Below are 25,867 nucleotides of genomic sequence, written 5' to 3'. Positions count from 1 at the left end.
ACGCCTTAGCAACCATTATCAAACACCCTAGCAACCTTTTAGCAAGACCTATATCTTTGCATCAGAACATCGTAGCGACATGCTAGTCATGCTACCGACATGCTGGTCACTTGCTAATTATGCTGGAAACATGCTAGTGACATGCTAGTCATGCTAACGACATGCTAGTCACTTGCTAATCATGCTAAAAACATGTTAGACAAATGCTAGTCATGCTAACGACATGCTAGTCACTTTGCTAATCATGCTAAAATCATGCTAGCGACATGCTAGTCAAGCTAGCGACATGCTAGTCATGCTAGCGACATGCTAGTCACTTTGCTAATCATGCTAAAAACATGCTAGCGACATGCTAGTCACTTGCTAATCATGCTAAAAACATGCTAGCGACATGCTAGTCACTTGCTAATCATGCTAAAAACATGCTAGCGACATGCTAGTCATGCTAGCGACATGCTAGTCACTTGCTAATCATGCTAGAAACATGCTAGCGACATGCTAGTCATGCTAGCGACATGCTAGTCACTTTGCTAAACATGCTAAAAACATGCTAGCGACATGCTAGTCACTTGCTAATCATGCGAGAAACATGCTAGCGACATGCTAGTCATGCTAGCGACATGCTAGTCACTTGCTAATCATGCTTAGAAACATGCTAGTCATGCTTTGGCGACATGCTAGTCACTTTGCTAATCATGCTAAAAACATGCTAGCGACATGCTAGTCATGCTAGCAACATGCTAGTCACTTGCTAATCATGCTAGAAACATGCTAGCGACATGCTAGTCATGCTAGCGACATGCTAGTCACTTGCTCATCATGCTAAAAACATGCTAGCGACATGCTAGTCACTTGCTAATCATGCTAGAAACATGCTAGCGACATGCTAGTCATGCTAGCGACATGCTAGTCATGCTAGCGACATGCTAGTCACTTGCTCATCATACTAGAAACATGCTAGCGACATGCTAGTCATGCAACCGAGTGAGAGTTTTGCCACGGCAAGCACCACTCACATTTTCTTCAGGAAATGTACTTTCTAGTTATTCTTATTATAGATTCCGTACGATTTTTGCGCGAACTAGTCCAAGTTTTTGCCACACACCCCTGAAACGGGCGTCAAATCGTGCGGGGTATTGTGGAAAGATGTGCTATGACTTTTATACGATCGGCGCGTTGATTTTAAATGTGAGGGCTAAAAATCGGGCGAAAAATCCCATAGACTTAACATTGCGCCAAACTTTGACGGATCGTAGCGCAGAGCGAGAATATCGCACAGACTTGTAAATCACCAGATTTGAAGACTTTATCAAGCTGAGCGAGAACATACCACACAGTGGGGTAAAAGTTTTACCCCTGGGGGGCAAGAGACCTCCAAACTTTTTACTATGGTGAGGGTCAAACTGCACATGTGTTTTTCCTACTATGGTAATTTACATAGGAATTTTGCAAATCAATATAACTTTGCATTAAAATGTCATAGAGACGTGGGGGTGGGCTCGTTTTTACCCAGCGAACCAATCAAAGTCTCTGAATCACTATGAAGGTGTCAAGCCACGCCCTAGCAACCATTTAGAGCGCCCTAGCAACAGATTCCATAGACTGCCATTATAATGGTTCAGATGGGTATCTTTGGATCAGAGCGTCATAGAGACATGGGGGTGGGCTCGTTTGACTCGGGGCAGCAAACGGCCAATCATGGAGTACTTCAGCTGTTCGTAGCCACGCCCTAGCAACCATTATCGATGACCTTAGCAACCAAAATCCAAACTTGCATATCTTCAAAACAGAACATGACAGAGACATGGGGGTGGGTGCGATTGACTCAGGGCAGCAAACAGCCAATCCTGAGTCGCCATAGACATCTCCTATCCACGCCTTAGCAACCATTATCAAACACCCTAGCAACCCCAACTCAAACGGGCATATCTTTAAATCGGAACGTCATAGAGACATGGGGGTTGGTTTATATCATTCATAGTGACAAGTGTATCATCATTGTCAGCTACCAAGCTGTTTCCTAGCAACCAACCTATTTACCCTAGCAACCGAGGGCGAGTTTTGCCACGGCAAGCACCACTCACATTTTCTTCAGGAAATGTACTTTCTAGTTTTTATATATTTTTCTGTGTATTCCTTTCTGTATATTCCAGGTTCATCCCTGCAGCGGTTTATAGCTATTGTTACAGTAAAAAGTGTAGTACACGTATTCATATTTAAAGGGACATAGCTTTTAAATGTATAGTTTGAGTCGGGCAGGATTTCAGCTTTGTCGTGCGTCTTTTCATTTAGCGCAGTGTACAGAGGGAACGAGAAGCGACAAGTCTCTCCCGACAGGCAAGAGGACGAGCGGATGAATTTGTGACATATCAAACATCTCGGTCGCCCCTCCTGAGGATACCGCAGAGTTCTCCCTTCACTGCGCCCGCGCGAAAATAGAATTTTAACTATTAAAACGTTATTGCAGCAAGAAAGAAAACGAAATAACGAATTTTATCTTTAGATAAAATAATGTTATGGTCACGAAAAAATGTGAATCATCGTCTGTTTTTCAATCATTGATAAAAACAAACGCATGAAGGAGAGCCAGTTCATATCTAACCCACAAATTGCATGAGCGTTAAGTCCTAGAAGTTTTCAAATCCAAATTTATTAAGCTACAGAAAGTGAAAGAAAAAAGATATGGGTTGCATTAATTAGGTATTGTCTTTATATATATATATATATATATATATATATATATATATATATATATATATATATATATATATATATATATATATATATATATATATAATAAATTAAACAATAAACAATTAAACAAATAAAAAAACTATGGCTGATATATGTTGTGAAAATACAACAACAGAATTTATGTATGACTATTTCTGAGTTGTTTTTGCAATTTCCGACCTATACGTTTAAAGATAATAGTACCATAATAGTAGTAGTAATAATAATAATAATTTAATAGATATGTTTAAGATATCTCTGGCTTTTGGCAAAATACGATGCCATCGTCTGTGCAAGCACACATTGTGTATGAACACAAAAATCTCGTTTGACAATCCGACCGTATCGTATAGCCACATAAATCGTGAGCTTTACATCCCATGCGATATTCTCGTACAGTGTTACACAGTTGATACCTTGTTGAAGTCGCACGGATACATCGCACTGTTTAAGCACCAAAGGGCCCAAGCTGCCCTAAGTCTGCCCTAAATCGCACTATTGAGCCATACACGTCTGTTCTGGGATCCACCAATTATCTCTCTCCTTTTCTCTCCGACCATCACGCCCCTAACATCCACCAGGGGGCGTGTCCCCACCTGCCCACGATTCCTCGGTTACCGGCTAAATTTGTCAACAGAAGTCACTCCCATGCCTCGTGGGGCGTTCAGGCACTCAACGGAAAGGACGCGACTCATAAGCACAAGACACGCGGCGTTCATTCACAACTGGTTTAGAGCTCTTATAGGTCGCGGATAAAGAAATACAAACTCGGGGCATTGATTATGCATTGCGTTAAGACCCTGCGGGCGTCCAGAGCTGGTATTTTGCTCATTAGGAACGCCGGAAAATGGGAGAGAGTTGCGGGAAATCTGGACAGAAGACACTCACCCGCTCGGCTGCTGCACACGAGCGCATCTCCAGGCCAGCATCCGCGCCATCAGCACGTGATCACGGAGACGGACGTCGCGACGTACAGGTACACGCTCGGAGAGGGGTGTCGTGCTGGATGTGTTGCCATAGAGATAACATAAAGTGCTTTTAAATGGATTACTGAGGGGTTCAAATCTTTCTAAAACGAGGTGTTTGGGGTATAACATGTTTTCTGTATTGTTTTTGTGTTTTAAGCAGCAATAAGGTGGTTGCTGGGTTGGAGGACCTGTTGTTCTACACTATTACCCAGGGAGAAGAGCAAATCTCAGTGGCCCGTTTCCTGACTGTGAGTTTCACTAATAATCACAGAGCGCTGATGCCTTATGTGCGCGTGTGTGAGAGAGAGAATAAAATACAAAACACAAACAGCATGAATCTGCATTCTTTCCATTTAGTGTTACTTATTAATGTTAGACACTTCTATTCTTAAACAAGTTAAAGTCATAAATCTCTGGTGTTATGTAATGGTACTATAAATAGACTTCATGTGTGGGCTGAGTGGCTTGCTCCATTAAAACCCATAATAAATATACCTACTCCTAAACATGTGGATCCGTATTTGGATGTTTGAGTTTATATCACATGAAGGAATTGCGTAAAATTATGGACTGTTTTAACTACGGTAACACATTAATGTATGTATTTCCAAACGTAGTACTACGCCTTCAGTATGTGTATACTTCAGGACACATGCCATCCAGAAATAGACACGTATTACAATGTTAAGAAGTGCATTGCTATAATTTTAGGGCATGGGCGAAATGCCATGTATTATTGACTAAAGAAAACTTGTTCCTGCTTTCAACCTAATGATTGATGGCAAACCCTTTTTTAGACTAATGTTAACATTGTTGCACTGCAATGTAACAACTTCATGTCACAATCATGGCAAATATATAAGGGACACGTCATAATTCTCTGCATTGCCTTTTTATGCACAGCTGTGCAATTGCACTTAATATCAGTTTGTGAAAAAGTAGAGATAAAGTAATTTTTTTTCTCGATTTATTGTTTTGATAATTGTATACTACTGTTCAAAAGTTTAGGGTCAGCAATATTTAAAAAATTGCATGTTATGAATTATTTCAGCTATTCTAATAATATTGTTTTAAATATATTTTAAAACGATTTCTTGCCGTAATGATAAACATGCAATTTCTTCAGTGTCTTTTGATCAGTTTGATGTATATTATTAAAGTAGTGTTTCTGTCAAAGAATATACTCACATCAGTTTAAATCAACTTAAAATAAGTATTTCGTGTTCATTTCTATATTTGGGCGAAAATTAATATGAATAACATTGCATCATGTGTTCTTGTTCTTCTCAGGCACTCAAAAGCACAGGCTTGCTGACCTCTGACCCCCGGTTGAGGGACTGCATGCGGCAGATCCACCAGGCTATCCAAGAGTCTGTTGGAACGGCAATGATGGACCAGGAACTGTTCAGAAAGTGAGTCGAAATTTGACTCCGCAATGCAAAGCATGATAGAGTATGTGTTTGTGCAAGTTTTCGTGATAAGCTGCGGCATCACTTATAGTTTATGACCTGCAGCTGTTATGCTGTGTGCACACACTCATGTCCCTTACAGGTGAATGATATCTCAATGTTCTTGGAAGTCTGGAAATACAAGCACACAAACATATCATGACATACAAATTCTTGACCTGACTTTCTGCTCTCCATCAGAGGGAAATACAAATCACCGCCTGTTGGGTTTGTATGTGCGTGCACATGCATTTAGCTGGAGCGTGTGTGAAGACAAGCTATGTTAAGCGGCGATAACGTGTTTGTTACTCCTGTGAGGCACAGCTTGAGCTGCCTTTGAACCGGCTCGAACGGTGTTAATAAACATGGCTCAAATATCATTTCCAGTCCTGTAAACTCTCTTAGCACATTACTACCACAGGTGGCTGTTAAGTCAGAGTTGTGTCACATGGGCATGTGTGTGTTTCTGTTTCTAGATGTGTTGGCGGTAACATAGTCCTCCTGACTCAAGCTTTCCAAAGAAAGTTCATCATTCCAGACTTTGAGTCCTTTACCTCCCTCATAAACCATCTGTATTATAACGCAGAGGCTCAGAAAGGAGGGAAAGTAAGGCATTGATTTTCCTTATCGCTGTTTCTGAATCACTTTTACAAACATATTTGTCAACCTCTCATCTCTGTATTTGTCTTTGCGTATATTTGCACAGGTTGCAAACTACATCCCTCAGTTAGCTAAATTCAGTCCGGACCTGTGGGGAGTTTCTCTGTGCACAGTGGATGGTCAGAGGTAAAATATACTTTTTGAGAAAAAAAATTGGTCCGCCTGTACAAACAATGTACAATATGTAATATATAAAACATTATGTAATATTTAATTGTAGAAAAAATGTCGGTTTGTTGTTAATAAAAACATAATTATCAGAATATAAAAAATCCACAAACATAATAAGCAGGACATTTTATTAAAATATATTATAATGACTGACGACTGAAATAATGTTTTTTAATATATATTAAGTTATTAAAACTGTAATAATACTTCTAGTGCTGCTGGACAATAATTAATCATTAATCACATTCGTAATAATTTTGTATGTGCATAATATTTTTGTACTGTATATATTATATATATAGTTTTTAGTTTAGTTTTATTTTTAAAAATGTTATATGAAAATATGTAGGATATATATAATATGTTTATATAACATATAAAAGTATACATGGAAATATTTTCAAAATATATACTGTATGCGTGTCTTTATATAAACATAATAAATACAGTACACACATATATTATACAAACAAAAACCTTTATTTTGAATGGGATTAATTGCAATTAATCGTTGCCCAGCATTAAATATTTCACAATAATACTGTTTTACTGTATTTTTGATTAAACAAAAGTCTTGGTAAGCACAAGAGACTCAAAACTTTACCAACCACCATTTCTCTTATTCTAAACATTTTTTCAATATCATGCGGTTATTTTAATGATTTTTTCACTCACCAACAGTATAATTATTTTTTCCTTTGCATTTCTAAACCGTTTTCTTTGACAGTCTTTAAATTACAGACATCACCCCATCATATCATATATGTCATATTAGATTATATAGTTCAAAGTAAAGTTTTATTAACCGACCTAAACCAAATTTCACTCACACATGATGGTTTCTGATTATACGTACAGTATGATAGGGAACATCATACGATAGTAATGTCGTTTTCTCCCCCTCTCACTCAATGTATCTTAAATTTGATCTCCTCCTCTTTACATAGGCATGCTATAGGAGACACAGATATGCCATTCTGTCTGCAGTCATGTGTGAAGCCTCTGGAGTATGCGCTGGCTGTGCACGAGACTGGCACTGAACGTGTGCACAGATATGTGGGGAAAGAACCAAGTGGCCTCAAATTCAACAAACTCTATTTAGATGAAGAAGGTGAGATTCCATCACAATCTGTTTCATTTCTCTTGTCGATGCTGTCGCTCAAATAGTATTTGGACCTTCAAATCTGGACAGAGGTTTGAATATGTTGTTCTATTGCAACATGAAGTCTGGGTGCAATAGGAAGCTGTAAAACAGTTATCAGACGTCCTTCCAATATGAATCTTATCAATGGATTTCCTCACTGCTGAAGAACATTGCATCTGCAGTCCTTACAAAATCTGTCACCCCTTTGACACTTCGTTTTATCAATTTGTAAACTTTTTTGTTTCCCAGATAAACCCCATAATCCCATGGTAAATGCAGGAGCCATTGTAATCAGCTCTCTCCTAAAGGTAAGAATATACCATATAATACAGACTAAAAGATCTGCCCAGCCTTTACAGGGACACAAATATATAGCTATTTTAAATTCAGCAGCACTGATGTGTTGCATTGATATCAGATATTATTGGGCAGTATTTTATTTGGACAAAATTATATTTTCGTGTGTAATGGGGCAGTGGGCGGTCCTTTCAGAAATGAGGTAATAAGAGCAGCTAGCGGTCAAGAGGTGTGTTTAAACAGCCAATCAGAAGATGTGCTGGGAAATACGCCTTTAAGCATGTTTAAATAGGGTCAGATTGTCTACATGTTCAAAATTACCTGCAGGCCTAAAAGATTTCAGTGGTTTAAATGAACTGATATAAAATACAATGCATAATTGCATAATTATGGGCCACTCCATTTTTATTTCAAGTTCAAAAGTGTAAAAGTTTCTAGTTTGACCTATGCCCTTAAATATGTTACACAACATCAGTGATCGGAGACACACAGGAGCACTTTTAAGACGAGGACATCTCACAGCTGTGATCGCATTGCGCTGACCTTTGCACATGGGACTCCCTTTTGGACCTCGTGGAACTGGTCATCTTAACATCACACCTTAGTACATATGAAACTCAATATGTGGGGAACTTTTCCCTAATACCGGTTAGGGACTAGTGGTTCATGTTGAACCATTTGACTGTTTAGTCACCCGTCTGTTCTGTTATATCCACTGCAACCGCGCAATGAAAAGCGTGTCCGATCATGATCATGGCCACGGTTTCTTTTAGAAAATTTGACTTACTCTTCTTTAAGATCCTATATGGTTTCACATGCATAACGCATATTTAATGAACTCATAGCCTTTTATAGATTTGTATGCATTTTCAAAGGATAAGACATTTATGATCTCATAGCATACAGCCCTCTCCTGTGCTGCCCAGTACTATATGTTTGTGCACACTGCCACCAAGTGTCGCAACGTATTACTGTTTGCAAAGGAATCTTTGGATCGGTCCCAAAGTAAACTGTGTCACTGGAATCATTGTTAGCTACTCTTTGCCTGCCAACAGAAGCTAATTTTGTTTATACGCAGTTCATTTATAGCACATTGACTAAGTTATAGTGGATGTTGTGAATGTTTCTGGATCTTTCTGTGGATTTATTCATTATGTCTAGGTTTAGCCTCAGCCATGGGTTAGCCCTCAGAAATTTCTAATGGGTTTTTGACATTTCTGAATAAAGCCACTATAGACAAACTGCATATTACAAAGCATGTGTAGGCCTTATGATGTTGCTTGTTAGTGATGTACATTTTAAAGCAATCGATAGTTTAAAAATAACTGTGCGTAATTAATATTGTTGAACATTATCTCAAACTATACTGTTGAACAACATTATTGACAAACATACTAAACCACATACTTGATTTGATATTACATTTAAAGTTTACATATTTTAAAAGCACCAAATTGCAAATTTATTTACCATACATTTAAGTGTATGAAACACGTCATTTCAGTTCAATTTTAAAACTATGCTAAAGTTTACTTGCCTTTTTTCTGTCATCTTCTCTCACTGTCTACTTTTTTTGTCCCTATTACAGCCTGGTTCCAACAAGGCAGAGAAGTTTGACTTTGTGAGTAGTACATTGCAACATCTCCATCATATGAACTATCCCAGCTGTTTGCTGTTATCTTGCTTGTTACAAATATTGATTTCTGTTTGTGGGTTAGATGATGGATTATCTGAAGAGAATGGCTGGCAGAGAATATGTTGGGTTCAGTAATGCCACGTGAGTTTCATTATTTCTATCAAATGACTCTCTTTTAGTGGTGAACCTACAGTTTGTTGTCTAACGTGTACTTGTGATATCATTTTCTGGTGATGACAAATTTCTGTTCCTGTTTAAAGTTTCCAGTCAGAGAAAGAGACCGGTGACAGGAACTATGCGATTGGCTATTACCTCAAAGAGAAAAAAGTGGGTGTCTGTTTGGTCACAGTCATTTTCATAAGCGTAATGACGGTATTTTTTATTGATTTCTCACCTGCTACTTTGCATTTTCTTCCTGTAGTGTTTTCCCAGTGGGGTTGATATGACGGCAGCTCTTGACTTCTACTTTCAGGTATATCGGCCGACATATAATTGTCCTTAGTATTGGTATTCCCATTATTGCTCATACTAACTCACGCATATTGTCTCTTTAATATCTTTCTTTTCTTTTCAGCTGTGCTCTATCGAGGTGACTTGTGAGTCTGGAAGCGTGATGGCAGCCACGTTAGCTAATGGAGGGATCTGTCCAATCACAGGCGAGCGCGTGCTCAGTGCCGAGGCCGTCCGCAACACTCTCAGTCTCATGCACTCGTGTGGCATGTACGACTTCTCTGGCCAGTTTGCTTTTCACGTGAGTCCACACACACACACTCGACGACCGATTGCTTGCTAAATTCCCCAGTGTGTGTCCCAAGTACACAGACACAGTGGACTTTACAGCTAAATGAAACTATTCCAGTCATTTGCTAATTACTTAAAATCACTGCTATTGTTTGTGTTTTGCTTCCTCAGGTGGGTTTGCCTGCTAAATCTGGGGTTTCTGGCGCTGTGCTGCTCGTGGTTCCTAATATCATGGGGGTTATGTGCTGGTCTCCAGCTCTTGATCGTGTTGGCAATAGCATCCGAGGCATCCACTTCTGCCAGGTACTTTTTCACGAGTTTCGCTTTTGTCACTTTTTCTGTTTGTTTATTTGGTTGTGATGTGAGATCTTTAACTGAATTTGCTTGTATTTCAGGAGCTAGTTTCTCTCTTTAACTTCCACAACTACGACAATCTGAGACACTTTGCAAAGAAGTTAGACCCTCGCAGACAGACAGGACACGAGAGGGTGAGACCAAAGACCAAATTTCAGCAATTAAAGCTAAAAGATAGACGCAGAGTTGAGATCAATCATTATATATTTGTATTATAGAACAAGTCTGTGGTGGATCTGATGTTTGCTGCTTACAGTGGTGATGTTTCAGCTCTCAGGAGGTAAAATCTTCTTTCTCTTATTGCAAATAAATATACGTTCAGATTGTTTATAAGAACGGTCATCAGTAAGATATTTTTTTTTTCACAGAATCGCTCTGTCTGCGGTTAATATGGAATTGACTGACTATGACACCCGTACTGCTCTACATGTGGCCTCAGCAGAAGGTAATGAGTCCATTTTGGGATTTTTCAGCGTCTTTGCACTATTGTTCAAATTTTTGTACTTTTTGTACTTTTACATGGCAAAGATATATATATAAATTATAATGTTTCACAATACTCCACTACTGGGTGAAGTCATTTATTCATTTATATAAAACTCTGATTTCAGGGCACTTGGATGCAGTAAAGTTTTTAACACATACCTGCAAAGTCAACCCCAACGCAAAGGACAGGTACAGCACAACCCATACAATTGCACTTTTTCTGTTCTGTTTTTGTCTCTTTTATTAAAATGCCTTATTTTTCAGATGGGGCAACACACCTCTTGATGACGCTATGCAGTTTGGACACAGCGCCGTGGCCAAGATACTGCAAGAGTACCAGAGCATTTACACACACACACTAATGCCTGAGGAGCTCAGTGCACACACGTGTCCCGATTCCACCATAGACGTGGACGAACTGAAGAGCATGGAGACTCTGGAGGGTTTAATATGAGGGGGAACTACCATGAACATACCAAACCTCAGTCTCTCATGACTTTAGGGAAGCATGTGGGTGTGAGATTTATGACAAAGCCCATGTAAGGACTTGCTGAGCAGGTGTGCACAGGCGTTACTTCAAACCCAAAGTTTGCTACATGTAGACCTCGGCTAGCTTCTGTTGATGGTTTAAGATGGTCATTACTCTAGTCTCTCAGACCTACATTCAGTCTACTGTGGGATTATGAAACTACCAGGTGCTTTCTGGTACAGCTCAAGGACAGTTTGGTTTGTGCTTGGACCAATGTAGAAATGCAGAAGCTTGCTTTCCCTTCACATTTATCACTACAGAGGGATTTTTATATTTAAAACACACCCTTAACTGGAAGGGTAGCCAGTTGGATTCACAAATACAAAAAAATACTATTTATACTTGCAAGATAGCATACACTCATAAAATATAAAAGGATGGCATTTTGAGAAATGTAGCTCTTGAATATGTTCCCAAGAAAATATGTGAAAATATATTTTCAAGAACTATTCAAAAATTACTCGTACCATATTTTAAATCTATTGGACTTTATCCTAAGCACTTTCTTTACTTCTTTCATAGGAAGAATTTTTCAAGTGCAAATGTAAATTTAGCAGGTTGTTTACCAAGAAAAGCATGCATGCACATTAAAAAGTAGTTACATAATTACATAAACATACTGGAAATGTCATTACCTCATATTACCTTCAGGAGGTTGGCAAGCCAGTATAATGTGAACCTTAGCCCAGTTGTCCGTATGGCTAAGCTTTCCATGTCATTTAAGTTATTAATAATCTTTGGCTTAACATTGAAGCACGTATTTGTATATTTGTACTATTTTTAATGACTGAATTTCATAAGCTTGTTTATAGACTTTTATAGACTCTTTTTGTAAGGTATTGCATAATTTAAAAGACATTATTTTAATGTAGGGCACAAACGCTTTAACTGAACCTGCTTAGGAAGCATCTGGTGCTTATTTAGCCAGAAATGCATTTAAAACTTGGTACGTGGACGCACTGTATTGCTGGAGAGAGAAAAAAGTTTGTATAGTTGAAAGTGTATTCATTGGAAAGTAAAAAGTAAATGCAAGATGGACAGATTGGAAGGAAACAAGACAAGAAAAATGGATGTATAAACTGTAAATAAAGAACATCACTAATGAAGATTGTCTTTTTATTGAAAAACATCTCTGAACACTGTACTTGGGCACCGATGCAAAATGAAAAATGACTTCTAAACGTATCAAGTATTTATATGTGCATGTATGTATTCATTAGTTCATCTGCATATCACAAATAGTACACTGTGAGGATGTTTTCACCAGCTGAACAGACAAATATTGCTCAAATCTGGTTTAATGGCAGTAAAAAAACAGCTATGTTCCCACTGACTTCCTTAGTCTTTTTATAAGGCCTCTACTTCTCCTTCACTATCCATTAAGAGGCATGTAGCATCCATGTGTGAATGAACAAGAGTCACTAAAGCCCTGGTGGGATCTCCAGTCCAGAGTGTGTGAGCAGCTCCCCATCCCAGAGTGCAAACGCAGGACAGATGGGTGAGCTGAACTGTGTTTTTATGGTGTACACTACTTCAGCTTTCTGGATGTCCACCAGACTGAGCCGTCCAGCCTCGTAGTCCAGCAAGAGCCCGACTCGATCGGGCTTCCCCACCAACTGCACCGGGACCTGTTTGCCAGTGGTCATAGCAAACCACTTCCTCTGGACAAACGCGAACACCCAGGAACTGGAATTGGTGCCCACGCATTCATCGCGTGACGTCAACACATCGGCCACGCCCACCCGGAATTCATGGGACTTTTTAACCGTCACCTCCCAGTATTGCCTTCCAGAGTTAATGTGGGTGTCGGCGAGAACCACCGCCCAGTCCCGGAATCGGAGAGGGGTGTCCTGCACGAAGGTGGGGTCCACGCCAAGCATTCGATAGATCACACCTGTATCCTTCTTAAAAAGGTCCAGACTGCTGTGGGCTGTCCGCTCATCAAGCTTAAACTGCAAATCTGCCATAAATAAATAATCATTCAAATTGTAGTTATTATATTGATAAACCATTTCTGGTTTACAGAACATTTTGGAAAAACACGAGTGCGTTTTATGCAATAATAAAACAATGATAACACTACACTATACGGTTTCATCCATTTCTTTAATATTAGTTAGCTTTATTATTAAATAATGTAATATAAACAATACTTAAAGTATTTATTAATATTAATGTTATTAGAATTTTAAAAATCTAAATTAGAAAGAGCTTAATTTAATTAATATATATAATATTTGCCACAATGTTAGCTAATGCATTGACCACAATATGTTTCTAATATATAACAAATCATCCCCTTTTTTTATCTATTTTGACTCCACTGTGATACCACTGTTACTCCATGTACAAACTAGTGCCATGTAAGACAAATATGCTAATTATTCACTTTAGAAAGCTACCTGCAATGCTACAGTACTGTTGAAAGTTTTAGGCACTGAGGTATTAAAAAATTCTGTCAAAAATAAATGTTATAAAAAGATTTTCTTTATCAATTAACTTCTATTAAGTAAATGAAATGAACATTTAGTGTGACCATCCTTTCAGTTTAAAGCAGCTTTTTGCGCTTTTTTGTTTTTTATGTAGATTTACAGGAAGGTTTCTTGAAGCATGTTGGAGACATCGCCAGTTCTTCTGGATTTAGTCTCAGTCTGTCCTGTTTTAAAGTCATTCCAAACCAAATGTCTGTGTGGAGTACTGGCGGTTATTACAATTAATGGCAAAATTTATGTTTGGAAATGTAAACTTATACACCACGGTGACCCCACCACGAATATAAACATTTATTGATTTAAAGTGGTCAGTTGTCTATTGACTTTTCTTTTCTTTTTTTTGAGATTTGGACTTTAAGTATTACACCTCTTATATAGTAGTACTTTTTGTAAATGGTATGAAGGATTTCCAAAAAATTCTGAAAAATTATAACTGTATGAAAGAGATAGCATGTTAATTAATCTCTGCCACAATTAGAGATAGTTATAACCGTATGTGATATTTCTCTCGTATCACGACGAACTGTAATCTGGGAAGGGATATTGCTGTGATAAAACATAATGTTAGCGTTAGCAATTTATCGAGATGAAGATTATATGGCAGCATCGCACTGAGGTAACAGTTATTTACACTGACCTGAGCTACTATCGCGAGCCTTCATTCTTAGCTCGTGCCAGTCTACTTGCGTCTCAGCTGAGACACGTGACTCGCATATCTGTGTTTGAAATCATTGCATTTCACATTTTTGACATTCCGTGCAACATCGTGTGATAATAATCATAAAAAGCAGATGTTTGGCGTTAAATTATTGCGTGAAGCATCTTTTAAATTCCTCTGACCCCGTTTGACTGGAGTCAACGTAACTTAGCGTGGAGAGCATGCGTTTACTCACTGTTTCCCGCGCTGGCGCTAATATACCATCTCCGAGCTGTGAGGGGTTTTCCACGGCCGCGACCGAGTACGGTCCCTAAAGATCTGCCTGTTAAACGGCAAAAGAGTGACATGCCCGAGGACATCGCCATGTTGTCCCATTTGTAGTGGGTTTTGCTTCAGTTTCTGTCGCAAGGTTGCGCTGTCTGAAGCTTGCGCGCTGCTGCCCCCTGCTGTTAAAGACGCGGCGCTGCGCACATGTATGACAAGGTTGCGTAAACGTTGTAAGAAAAACTGGAAGAAAAATTACAAAATGTAATGTTTTATTTTCAAGAGTTTGGCAATCGGACATACACAATGCGGTCAAAATCATCAGTGTAATTTAAACTCTTCATTTAATATTCACTAATAAAAGTATAGGGATGGATTAACAACAGGGTGATTCAGTAGAAAATGTGTTGGAGGTTAAATGTCTAAACACAAGAGATAAAATGAAAGGTAATATAAGAACATACCTGCAATTAATCAGCTATTAATGATTAGTGTTCTGTTTGGCACTAAAAACAATTTACAATATATATATATATATATATATATATATATATATATATATATATATATATATATATATATATATATATATATATATATATATATATATCAGTCCAATTGTGGTAATAAATAACTATAGCAATAATACAATGGCAAATATGAAAACAAACACACTGAAAACAAATACACACATCTGTATGGTTTAACTTTTCCCATTTCTTGTGAATACATTTTTTAAAAAGTTTAAATATAACAAGCATATAACACTACTAATACTGTCTCATTTGAGTGTCTGCAGTGGTTTCAAAGTCAGAGAAGTACCAGAGTCACTTCATACAAAACAGAGGATTCCCTTAGAACTTTATCATATGTTCATTCAGAGGCCTATAAGGAAGTTTTAATGGCAGGAGTCACCAAACTCGGTCCTGGAGGGCCAGCGTCCTGCTGAGTTTAACTACAATACACCTGCCTGGAAGTTTCAAGTATACATAAGAAGAAGAATCGCTTGTTCAGGTGTGTTTGAGTAGGGCTGGAGCTAAGCTATGCAGCATACTGGCCCTCGAGCAACACGTTTGGTGGCCACTGTTATACGGCATGTTTGACAACTGTAATGAACAAATGATATGTGCTATAGTGAATAAGCATGAGTATTAGTCGTTAGTCCACTTGAGGTGGAAAAAAACTACTGAAAAACGTACCAAAACCAACTTTGTGCGATTTCACTTTAGAGCTTCTGACAAAAAGTACTGAGAATATTTACCTTTTTTGACAAGGACGTAATTATCCTAAACCATCATACAAAACCAACTACAACAATGGCTATGAATATCAAGTACATGTTCACACTTACTGAGTTTTTTTTTTTTATTATTAAGTCTTGATGCTTCTTTACTTTAGGTAGTTTAGAAAACTTCAGAAGTGGTCCAATGGTGTGGATCAATATTACCTATACGTTAATTTTTTTCCTGTATTTGGAAACGCTGGGCTGCAGATGTGTTCTTCCAGAAGTCACAGTGATGCCATAAACAGCCACAGCTCTTCTATAGTAAAACCATATAAAATATCCGATCACAGTTATTGCTATCCTCTCCCCTACATCTTCTCGTCTACAGAGGTCTCAGTGTTTATAGAATAAGGCGATACAGGACCCAAAGGCCAAAGGTCAACCAGTGGCTTGTCCAGCTGAGCTGTGTCCATTTCTCAATGGTGTGGCTGGCCATACCGTCCTGCAGACAAAAGGAAATCATTTAAGATCTTGTAAAAAATATATAAATAATAACTTGCACAGAAAGTAGGGGCCATAAGATTTCCGAAAAAGTAAGTTGTACCTCATCTGAATCCATGTCATCTGTGCTGGAGCCAAAAATTGAGCCCAGGTATGTTAAGTGTAGTACTGCTAACAAGCTAAAAGTCCCGTTCATTAAATATACCCAAAATTCCTAGAATAAAAAAGGAAACATAAATAAGTAAATTTTTTTATAAAATAGTAAAATATGTAATAAGTTAAAGGCTTATCAATAGATGTTTTTATCATTTACATTTTTTATGGTCTTTTTAAAAAAAGATATTCACATCAGTTCTTCCAAAGCCATAAATGACATTTTTTTAAACACCTTTTTATGTCTGTGTTTGCAGTCAGAGGGGCATCTCTTGGAGAGGACACATGCATTTAAAACCACTGACAATCTTTTCCTAAGCACTAAAACACAGAATAAAGACACAGTCCATTAAACACACCACCAAGATCCAAGCTGAAAGACAATTAATACCGTGAAAAGATTCAGTAGTCAGCTAATCTGCCATATATAATGCTTTTGAGCTGATGAATACATTTTAAAGACTAATTCGATATACAAGTAATACCTGAACAGATACTTACCGTGTTCAATATATGTTATGAAGCCTAGTGTAAATAATACTGCCCCAATGTGGAAGCTTAGACCCTGCAAGGACAGAAATACAATTAAAAAAAGTGGTCAATTCAAGTGATATAATCAATATAATGGCCAATAAACAATGAGCCAAAATGCACTCACATGTAGCAAGGAGCTTGCGGTGTATGTGAAGATAATAGCTGTGAAGCTCCCATATTTGAGAGCCTTCCTGAACACATCTTAAACAATAAGGCAGAAAATGTGAATTCTTCAAATACTTGGAGGTGAAAGAAAATACACATATGTCTGCCTAAAACAAAATGCTGTCATATATTTAGTTTTTTGGGAGGTAAAATACATTTAATTAATTTCAGAGTGTTTTAAAACTAAAATACTAGCATATGCACAAAATCAAATAATATAATCAAACAAACAAGCACGTACAGGTGTTGAGCCAGCGGGACATGGGCAGGTTCCAGGAAGTCACCACTTCAACCATAGACCTGGGAAACTCTACATTTAGCGGCTTTGCTATTGTCAAGTCCCTGCAATAACAGAAATGGCATTAAAAAAGAGCATTTGAGAGAGAAATAAGGGAAGGAAAATTAAAAGTAAAAACGTTTTTTTGATATCAATCATAGTGATGTCAGAAATAACAACTACAAGCATTTGTGTAACCAAAATATTAATAATTTTATTGATATTTAAACTGAACCTTTTATTAACAAATATACACCATGTAATTTATTTTAAAGTTTTTGTTTTTTTAAATCCAATAAACTGTCTCAAATCTGGAATATAAAATGATCAGTAAGTCAAATCAATAAAGCCGTACTAAACATACTTAACTAAACATTAAGCCTATTTTAGTTCGACTACTAGATATATGAAAAAAGTACTAAAGAGGAAATATATTATTAATCATGGGACATGTTTGTCATGTTCATTGACATTATTGCCACAGATATGTCCTCTATTTAATTTCTGACATTGATTAAATCTGTATTATTTACACATACCACTTAAGATTGTCCTTCTCCTCTGTGAAACCAGCACCTGCCAGTGTGGCGGTGGCCTCACCAAGGTAACTCACAAAGTAATTACTGAAATGGAAGGACATGGTGTTCTCATAGGCCTGTAGCCACCTGATGAGGAGAGTCACAAAGCTGAATGTTATCACAGATCAGGGTCACAACCAAAGGGACAAGAAACTACTGAAGTCCAACACTGTGTATTGCCTACCTTTTAATAGAGCCCCTGCATTGAAATACAAATAAATAAAAATAAAAAAAAGTATTAATAATCTAAATCCAAAATGTAATATATACATTATATATATATATATATATATATATATATATATATATATATATATATATATATATATATATATATATATATATATATATATATATATATACACACATTTATAAATGTAAAGAACCAGATAAAAATAATAGTCAATGTATACAGAAATCTCAAATTGAGCAGTATTCATTGATTTAATTATATTTAAGTAAATTTAGTGTGTTTTATGCTTGTCTCTATTCCTCTATGATCAAAATTCATGTAAATAATATAACTAGGACAATACCTCATTTTCCGTTTCTTGCTGAGGAAAAAAAATGAAAACAAATCAGTCAAAATAAAAAAGTCACAGATAGCACCAAAACATTTAACATTAACATGCTGGAAATTAGAGGTAGTAAAATCAACCCATACTTTACACCTCATTGCTCTCTGAACAGCTATATAATTTTACTCAACTTTTTACTCACTTTACTCAATAATTTTACTCACTTGCGGAGCAGCTTATCTCCAAAGACCGGGATGAAATAGGGAAAGAGATAGGGTGCAATACAGTTGGAAATTACCAGACACAGCTGGCTCTTCACACAGCTGAAGACTGACTTCAAAAACCAGGAAACGCTCTGAAAAAGATCATACAGATACGGTAAAGTGCTTGTGGAAGCAACTGTGGTGCTCTTAAACCCCTTTAATTCTTATTTGTATTAAACTCACAAATTTTCGACTGTCTACCGCATCCATGTAGCTATTGAAACTGATCCAAGGCCCAAAGATGACCGTCCCCACAAAGTAAATGTAGCCCATGAACTCCACCGGAGAGGGAAATTTCTCCACTATGCCTTTGTCCAAATCAAAGGCAAGAGAAACTGCCTTCATGGCCACTACCATCTGGGAACCTACATGACCACAACACCTATTTCATTTTAAATTTAAGAAACATAAGAAACATCTTGCAAATCATGGTCTAATGGTCGCTGATGTCCGTAAATAAAACAACATCAAAAACCGACCTCTCATCTTATGCCACGTTGTTGTATCCATCATATGTAACTCTCTGAAACAGAAAACAGAATCTTAACACTGTATCTCTGACTGATCAGGTTACTTATGAAAATGTTAACAATTACAAAGGGAGTTATATCTGAATACTTATTTTATTCATATTTAATATTTATCGTTATCATTTTAAATAACCTCAGAATGATCTCGAAGTAAAAAGAGGTGGTAAAGTCAGATTTTTGTGGCGAAGAATAGTGAAGTTTTTTAATTATAACATTTTTTAAAGTCTGGCATTAATTAGTGTCTACTACTGTAAGGTTAACCCTGCCTGGTTAAAATGATAAAATCGGTAATTGAAATAGTTACATTATTCATTACATTTTAAATAGTATAACTTGTAACCTGTAACCATTACATTTTTAAAGCAACCTTCCTAACACTGCTGGCAAAATGAAACATGAAGAAACAGATGAGCGTGAGAGGATGTATCTACATACCCCAGAAGGAGGTAGATGAGGATAGTGATGGACAGGAAGGGTCCTCGGCTGCTCGAATGGCGGCACAGGAAGAGGATGAGGTAGCAGAGGAGGCTGAGAAGCACCACCCAAACCATGTGCAGCTCGAAAAACAGATAAAGAGTATAAAAACCACCTGCCACTGTACTCAGGTGTTTCAAGAAAGATGGCAGACCTGAAAGACATAACATCATTTAATTGCCTATTATTTGAAATGTACTTCAGTATTAGAAGTAGTTCCCACAAACATGACAATTCTATAATTGCTTTCTCAACGTTTTGTTTTTCAATGCAACGAAAAGTTATTTATAGAAGAATCTCCAAAGTGTTTTATCACACAATGAAAGTGAACGGTGATCATAACTGTCCTATCAAACGGCTTCAAAAGATTGTATTCTACATTGTACTTATTCTTGTCTTTTTTTGGTGCTTTAAACAGCTGGCCACTATTCCTTTTCATGAGTGGCACAGAGGAAAGGAAGTGTTCTGAACGACACGAGGGAGAGTAAATAATTTCCATTTTAGAATAACTGTTCCTTTAATTGCTTTAAAGGATTACAGTACATGTCGTGTGTTGTATAAACCCTCTTACCTAATCTCCACAGCAGCCTACACACTAGGCAGATGAGTAACAGCTGCCATACTTGTTCCAGACCGTGCTGGACAGTCGGAAGCAAGCATCCGGATCCCAGTTCCTGGAAAAACTGTCGTTTGCTTAGAGCTCCCATTGTTTTGAATATGACACTGAAAAATAAAATAAATTAGATGTTGTACGTTAGATGCTGTCCCTTAAACAATCGAATCAATAATGTCGGTGCATTTGGTCTAAACAATGACAGATGCTGTGGGCAAGCCTGAAAGGTAAAGATAAGACCAGGGCCGAATTGAGGTCAGAACACAGTATATGTCAAATTAATCTCAGGGTTAATGCTGAATCTAATCGCACATAAGTGATCACTGAAACAGCTTTTAGGAATAAATGTAACGTCTATTACAGAAATGTATTTTCATCAGGAAAAGAAAATCATCCTCGATTGTATTATTTGTTATGACACCTTATTGCTGTGCATGAGATATCCAAACAATCTTACCTCTGCAAGATGTTAAATACCCTCACACCGCAATGCAGACAGCATGCGAGGTCTGACCGGTCGAGATGTAAGCTATCTGTAATATCGACGACAGGTGTTTTATCTCCTAAATGAGAATTATAACAGCTGGGATGTACAGTTCGTTACTGAGCGCGACAGCGGAGGAGGAGGATGAGCGCTTCACCCCCACTATCAACTCACACAGCGATGAACCGCAGCAGGAATACGTCTGTGGGTCCATAAAATGTCAGGTTTTTTACACATTCTCTTATATTACTTAGTTCAATTTTAATCCAGGATAAAGCTATATAATTTTCGACCAGTATCTAAACTAAATATGGAGAATCATGTCGCGCTTCCAGCACAATCGGTCCAGAGCAGATGATGCTGGCAATGCGCCTGATGGCTGATTCCCATTGATGCTGTCCGTCGTTCACGATTACAGCTTCCCAAAGGGCCATCTGATGACCAATCATCTTCCAGAGCATCTGTGAATGAACCAATCATATGAAAGTATCAGAACAAAAAGGCGGAGCTTGTGGTTTCACGCTTTGATAGCTCGGCTGCTCAAACGTGTTCAAATATATGAAGTTGTTCGAAAAGTAAGGAGCAAGAATATTTGTTTTTGAATAAACTAATATAATTAAATGTAATTTATTTCTGGGTAACTTGTTTTCTGGTTGTTTTGTGAGAGTTCTAATTTAATTAACGCATAAGCAGAGGCAAGAGTCATGAGATACACAACATATCGGCCTAGCTATTATGTTTTGCATATAAATGCCCTATTTATATAGAATGGACTTTTATTTTGAAAAAGTGCGATCTTTTGTCAGGCGGAAGTAATGAATCAAACATTAAAATCGAAGATTTTGTTGTGAATTTTGTCTGCTTGTTAAGCAACTAGTGAAAGCTATCTTGGGAAATCATTTTTGTTACGTTTGTTGTTGTTTTTTCTAAACAGAAAGGTAAGGGAACGTAAGGAAATAGCTAATTATTGTTGGCCGTACCGACAGCGACAGGATCTGTCAGACACACTGCATTCATTCAGTGGGTTAGTAGCTTGCAGAACTGTTAAAGAGAAGGTTTGGAGTTGCAATTTAGGATACGCAGATCATAACTCCTTAAATTACAAGTTGTATAATGGCAGGGTTTCTCTCTACGCAATATAATACGACACTGAGCAAATTAAAACTTTTAGGGAATAACCCTGCCCTCTCAGCTATAACGAGCACTCAGCGTAAATACAGCAGCAAGGATGGAGCTGGTGTTGGGTATTTACACAAAAGTGTCGTCCCGACCATGCACTACCAGAAGAGTTTACCAAGGTAGGAAATTGACATAGAATCACACGACATATAAACCACGTTGTAGAATTATTTTTGTTGTGCTTTAATATTTTGATTTAAATACTTTATTATTGCTTTGTCTATGAACGTTTTAGGTCATATTAGAGAATGTAGGTGAAAGTGCAAAGTCTACGCTTAGGTTGCAAGGGGGTGGGGACGCGGTGTTACACGTAAATATACCCCCAAGCCTTACATTTAGTTCCCTCAGTATTATTCCTTGGTAAATCTTTCCAATTTTCTGTTTTGGTGTCAAGGAAATATCAGTATTGAAAACAGTCGTGATACTATTTACTGTTTACTATTTTTATGAAAATGTGATGCATTTTCAGAATCGTTTAATAATTAGAATTTTCAGAAGAACAGCATTTATTTGAAATAGAAATGTTGTGTGTCCTTATAAATGTCCTAACTGTTATTTTAGATTATTTTTTTTTTAATTCTCAAAATAAAATATATAAAAATTTGATTGGATATGTTTCCCAAAATATATTGCTTTTACATGTTCTTTATAGATTGCCAGTCCCAAAATTGGAAGATACAATACGAAGGTATCTGGCAGCTCAGAAACCCCTGCTGAATGATGAACAGTACAGGTAATCCAAAAATGTCTATATCAATTTATTCATTTCTTTTTCTAATTGCATTACTCTAATCTACTCCTGCTCCCTTGAAATCCATCAGTAACACAGAGAAAGTAGCAAATGATTTCCAGAGTGGTGTAGGCAAGCAGTTACATGAAGAACTTGTGGCCTTAGACAAAAACAACAAGCACACCAGCTATATATCAGGTGGGAGATTTAGTAACAAGTAATAACAATTGAATCTAGTTTTATCTGCAACCTCATTAATGAATTTTCCCCATTTGCATTGCAGCTCCATGGTTTGACATGTACTTGTCTGCTCGGGAGTCTGTTGTGCTCAACTTCAACCCCTTCATGTCCTTTAACCCTGACCCCAAACCCGAGTACAACGACCAGCTTGTGCGAGCCACCAACATGGTGTGCTCTGCTGTCCGGTTCATGAAGACCCTTCGCGCTGGTCTACTCGAGCCAGAGGTGTTTCATCTTAACCCTGCCAAGAGTGACACCGATAGTTTCAAGAGGTTGATCCGATGGGTGCCCCCCTCTATCTCATGGTTTGGAGCCTACATGGTGAACGCATATCCTTTGGATATGTCCCAGTACTTCCGCCTCTTCAATTCCACACGTATACCCAAGTACAAGCGCGATGAGCTCCTCACGGACGACAAGGGCCGCCACCTGCTCGTGGTAAGGCAAGGAAACCTGTATGTGTTTGATGCTCTGGATCGGGACGGCAACCTGATAAAGCCTGCCGAGGTGCAAGCTCATTTGAAATACATCTTATCAGACCCCACACAAGCTCCTTCGTTCCCCTTAGGCATTCTAACCAGTGAGAATAGAGACACCTGGGCAGGGTTAAGACAGAAACTACTGGATGCTGGAAATGGAGAAGCTCTGCATTTAGTAGACAGTGCTTTGTTCTGCCTCTGCCTGGATGAGGAGGTGATGAGAGACCATATTCACATCTCCCACAACATGCTTTACGGGGATGGCTGCAACCGGTGGTACGACAAGTCCTTCAGCATCATCTTGGCTAAAGACGGACAGGCTGCCATCAATTTTGAGCACTCTTGGGGTGACGGCGTGGCTGTTCTTCGCTTTCAGAATGAGGTCTTCAAGGACACCACGGAGAAGCCTTTGGTCGGGCCTGGATCCCAGCCTGCAGCCGTGGACTCTTCCTCTGCAGTGTGCAGATTAGAGTTTAAACTCACCGATGAGTTAAAAGCTGGAATCACAAAAGCAAAAGAGAACTTCCAGGCCTCCGTGTCAAAGCTCACCATCGACGCCATGGAGTTCAAGAAAGGTGGAAAGGAGCAACTTAAGAAGAAGAAGCTCAGTCCGGATGCCATCGCTCAGCTGGCTTTCCAGATGGGCTTCCTACGGCAATACGGCCAGACTGTCGCCACATACGAGTCGTGTAGCACTGCAGCCTTTAAACATGGCCGCACAGAAACCATCCGTCCTGCTACCATCCACACACAGCGTTGTGCCAAGGCATTCGTTGAGCAGCCCGGAAAGCACACTGTGGAACAGTTACAGGGGCTGTTGAGTGAATGCTCCAAATATCATGGGCAGCTCACTAAAGAGGCAGCAATGGGTTAGTGCATATTCATAAGGTGTCTTGTCATTCTAGGGGGGGTTGTTTGCTTGAAAAGAAGAAATTTACTTATTGTCAACTTGTTTATAAACTGATATGATTTTCTTTTGTTCTGTGGATCAAAAAAGATGTTTTTAAAAATGTTTAAACTGTTTCTGTCCATATAATGAGGGTTATTGTGGTCCAAAACGGCATTAGACGCCATTGATTGTTATTTTGTAGACAAAAAAGGCATTTTTAAATGTCTTTGTGTTTCAAACAGGTCAAACAGGTTTTGAATGACATGAGGGTGATGACAGAATGTCCATCCTTCTAAATTTTTGGGGGAGGGTGGGCATCAGATTAGATCGTTAGTTCACTCTTAACTTGTTTTTCATCATTGTCATATTTTTTTGTGCATTTTCAACTAGGTCAAGGCTTCGATCGTCATCTCTTTGCCATGCGCTACCTGGCTAATTCAAAAGGAACGGCCCTGCACAGTCTCTACAAAGACCCAGCATATGCCGCCATAAACCACAACATTCTCTCCACCAGTACTCTTACCAGCCCTGCGGTCAGTCTGGGCGGATTTGCTCCGGTGGTGCCTGATGGTTTTGGAGTGGGCTATGGTGTCCATGATGAATGGATTGGATGCAACGTGTCCAGCTACCCTGCCAGAAATGTTCATGAATTCCTCAAGTGTGTTCACAAGTCCTTGGAAGACATTTTTACAGTGCTTGATGGAAAACCCATTAATTGAAAGTGCACTTAATGTGAAGTTCAGTGAAGCACTTTGGTAGGTGATATAGTCTGAATATAGAGCATTTATGTTTTACTTTTATTGGATGAGGACTCGAGTTTATCAGTGTAACGTTTTATCATTAAAGGCGCAAGGTAGAAGAAATACGCTTTGAACTGTGACTGCTTGGTATTGAACTCATGCTGAAGTGATTTGTCTAGAAATAAAACTTAGTAATTGTAATGGTTTAGTCTGGGAAATGCTGATGTCCTTACATTTATTGTCCCTTTGAGATTCAACAGGCAGCTTTAATCCACCTATACTTTCAGTGGGTATACTTTTACTCAGTGCAACATGAATACAGTGTACTTCAGTACGCTGCAAATTTCTGCATTATGTAAAATAATTCAAAGACCTGCCCTGTGCCTTATAAAATGTAAGAATGTGGATAACTATGAATACTTTAATTGTAAATATTGTAACAACCTTAATAAAATATTGGATTGAAATGTGTACATTTGTGAGATTTGATTTTCACAATTTACAGTGCCAATACAGGAATTACGTTAAAAGATATTAAATCTTTTAGAATAATATTACTGAATAACCCTTGGTGACATTCAAGAACAGAAAAGTCTTCACAATCCCCAAACTGTAAACCAGTAGTATACACTGTACCTTAAATTTAAAAGTACCCATTTAGAGTGTGCAAATATTGAAATCACCACTAAGGTTTTAAAAAGATACTTTGCAGCT

General features: G+C 38.1%; 4 protein-coding genes across 6 annotated transcripts; 2 read left to right on the top strand and 2 right to left on the bottom strand.

Annotated features, from left to right (window-relative positions):
- The first annotated feature begins 3,379 nt into the window (after positions 1–3,379).
- On the top strand, positions 3,380–12,273 carry gls2a (glutaminase 2a (liver, mitochondrial)). Of its 2 annotated transcripts, none has more exons than XM_043247531.1 (18): positions 3,380–3,709; positions 3,862–3,949; positions 4,992–5,113; positions 5,626–5,755; positions 5,856–5,935; positions 6,928–7,091; positions 7,374–7,432; positions 9,010–9,042; positions 9,140–9,198; positions 9,318–9,384; positions 9,479–9,529; positions 9,632–9,808; positions 9,970–10,101; positions 10,194–10,286; positions 10,371–10,432; positions 10,521–10,597; positions 10,764–10,827; positions 10,903–12,273. In XM_043247531.1, the coding sequence occupies exons 1-18, from the start codon at positions 3,516–3,518 to the stop codon at positions 11,090–11,092; spliced, it is 1,842 nt and encodes a 613-aa protein (XP_043103466.1). In that variant the 5' UTR covers positions 3,380–3,515; the 3' UTR covers positions 11,093–12,273. The 2 variants fall into 2 exon arrangements, with proteins under 2 accessions (XP_043103466.1, XP_043103465.1); XM_043247530.1 differs by having other exon boundaries at positions 3,859–3,949.
- On the bottom strand, positions 12,270–14,749 carry spryd4 (SPRY domain containing 4). The gene is made up of 2 exons (XM_043247532.1): positions 14,553–14,749; positions 12,270–13,127 (listed from the first exon to the last, which is right to left on the bottom strand). The coding sequence occupies exons 1-2, from the start codon at positions 14,680–14,682 to the stop codon at positions 12,589–12,591; spliced, it is 669 nt and encodes a 222-aa protein (XP_043103467.1). The 5' UTR covers positions 14,683–14,749; the 3' UTR covers positions 12,270–12,588.
- A 448-nt stretch (positions 14,750–15,197) lies between these two features.
- porcn (porcupine O-acyltransferase) lies at positions 15,198–21,357 on the bottom strand. Its single transcript, XM_043247454.1, has 15 exons — positions 20,870–21,357; positions 20,371–20,522; positions 19,761–19,953; positions 19,275–19,318; positions 18,979–19,160; positions 18,757–18,887; positions 18,551–18,568; positions 18,199–18,213; positions 17,976–18,101; positions 17,401–17,501; positions 17,119–17,195; positions 16,962–17,025; positions 16,696–16,781; positions 16,411–16,521; positions 15,198–16,308 (listed from the first exon to the last, which is right to left on the bottom strand). The coding sequence occupies exons 2-15, from the start codon at positions 20,504–20,506 to the stop codon at positions 16,207–16,209; spliced, it is 1,386 nt and encodes a 461-aa protein (XP_043103389.1). The 5' UTR covers positions 20,507–20,522; positions 20,870–21,357; the 3' UTR covers positions 15,198–16,206.
- A 318-nt stretch (positions 21,358–21,675) lies between these two features.
- Positions 21,676–25,624, top strand: cpt2 (carnitine palmitoyltransferase 2). 2 transcript variants are annotated; one of them, XM_043247452.1, is made up of 5 exons: positions 21,676–22,194; positions 22,728–22,808; positions 22,897–23,003; positions 23,089–24,393; positions 24,804–25,624. In XM_043247452.1, exons 1-5 carry the CDS (start codon positions 22,010–22,012, stop codon positions 25,130–25,132), a joined length of 2,007 nt encoding a protein of 668 aa, XP_043103387.1. In that variant the 5' UTR covers positions 21,676–22,009; the 3' UTR covers positions 25,133–25,624. The 2 variants fall into 2 exon arrangements, with proteins under 2 accessions (XP_043103387.1, XP_043103388.1); XM_043247453.1 differs by having other exon boundaries at positions 21,678–21,834.
- The last annotated feature ends 243 nt before the right edge of the window (positions 25,625–25,867 follow it).

This window comes from Puntigrus tetrazona, chromosome 8 (assembly GCF_018831695.1).
Source record: "Puntigrus tetrazona isolate hp1 chromosome 8, ASM1883169v1, whole genome shotgun sequence".
Taxonomy (NCBI): domain Eukaryota; kingdom Metazoa; phylum Chordata; class Actinopteri; order Cypriniformes; family Cyprinidae; genus Puntigrus; species Puntigrus tetrazona.
This window is presented reverse-complemented; position numbering and strand designations above follow the sequence as displayed.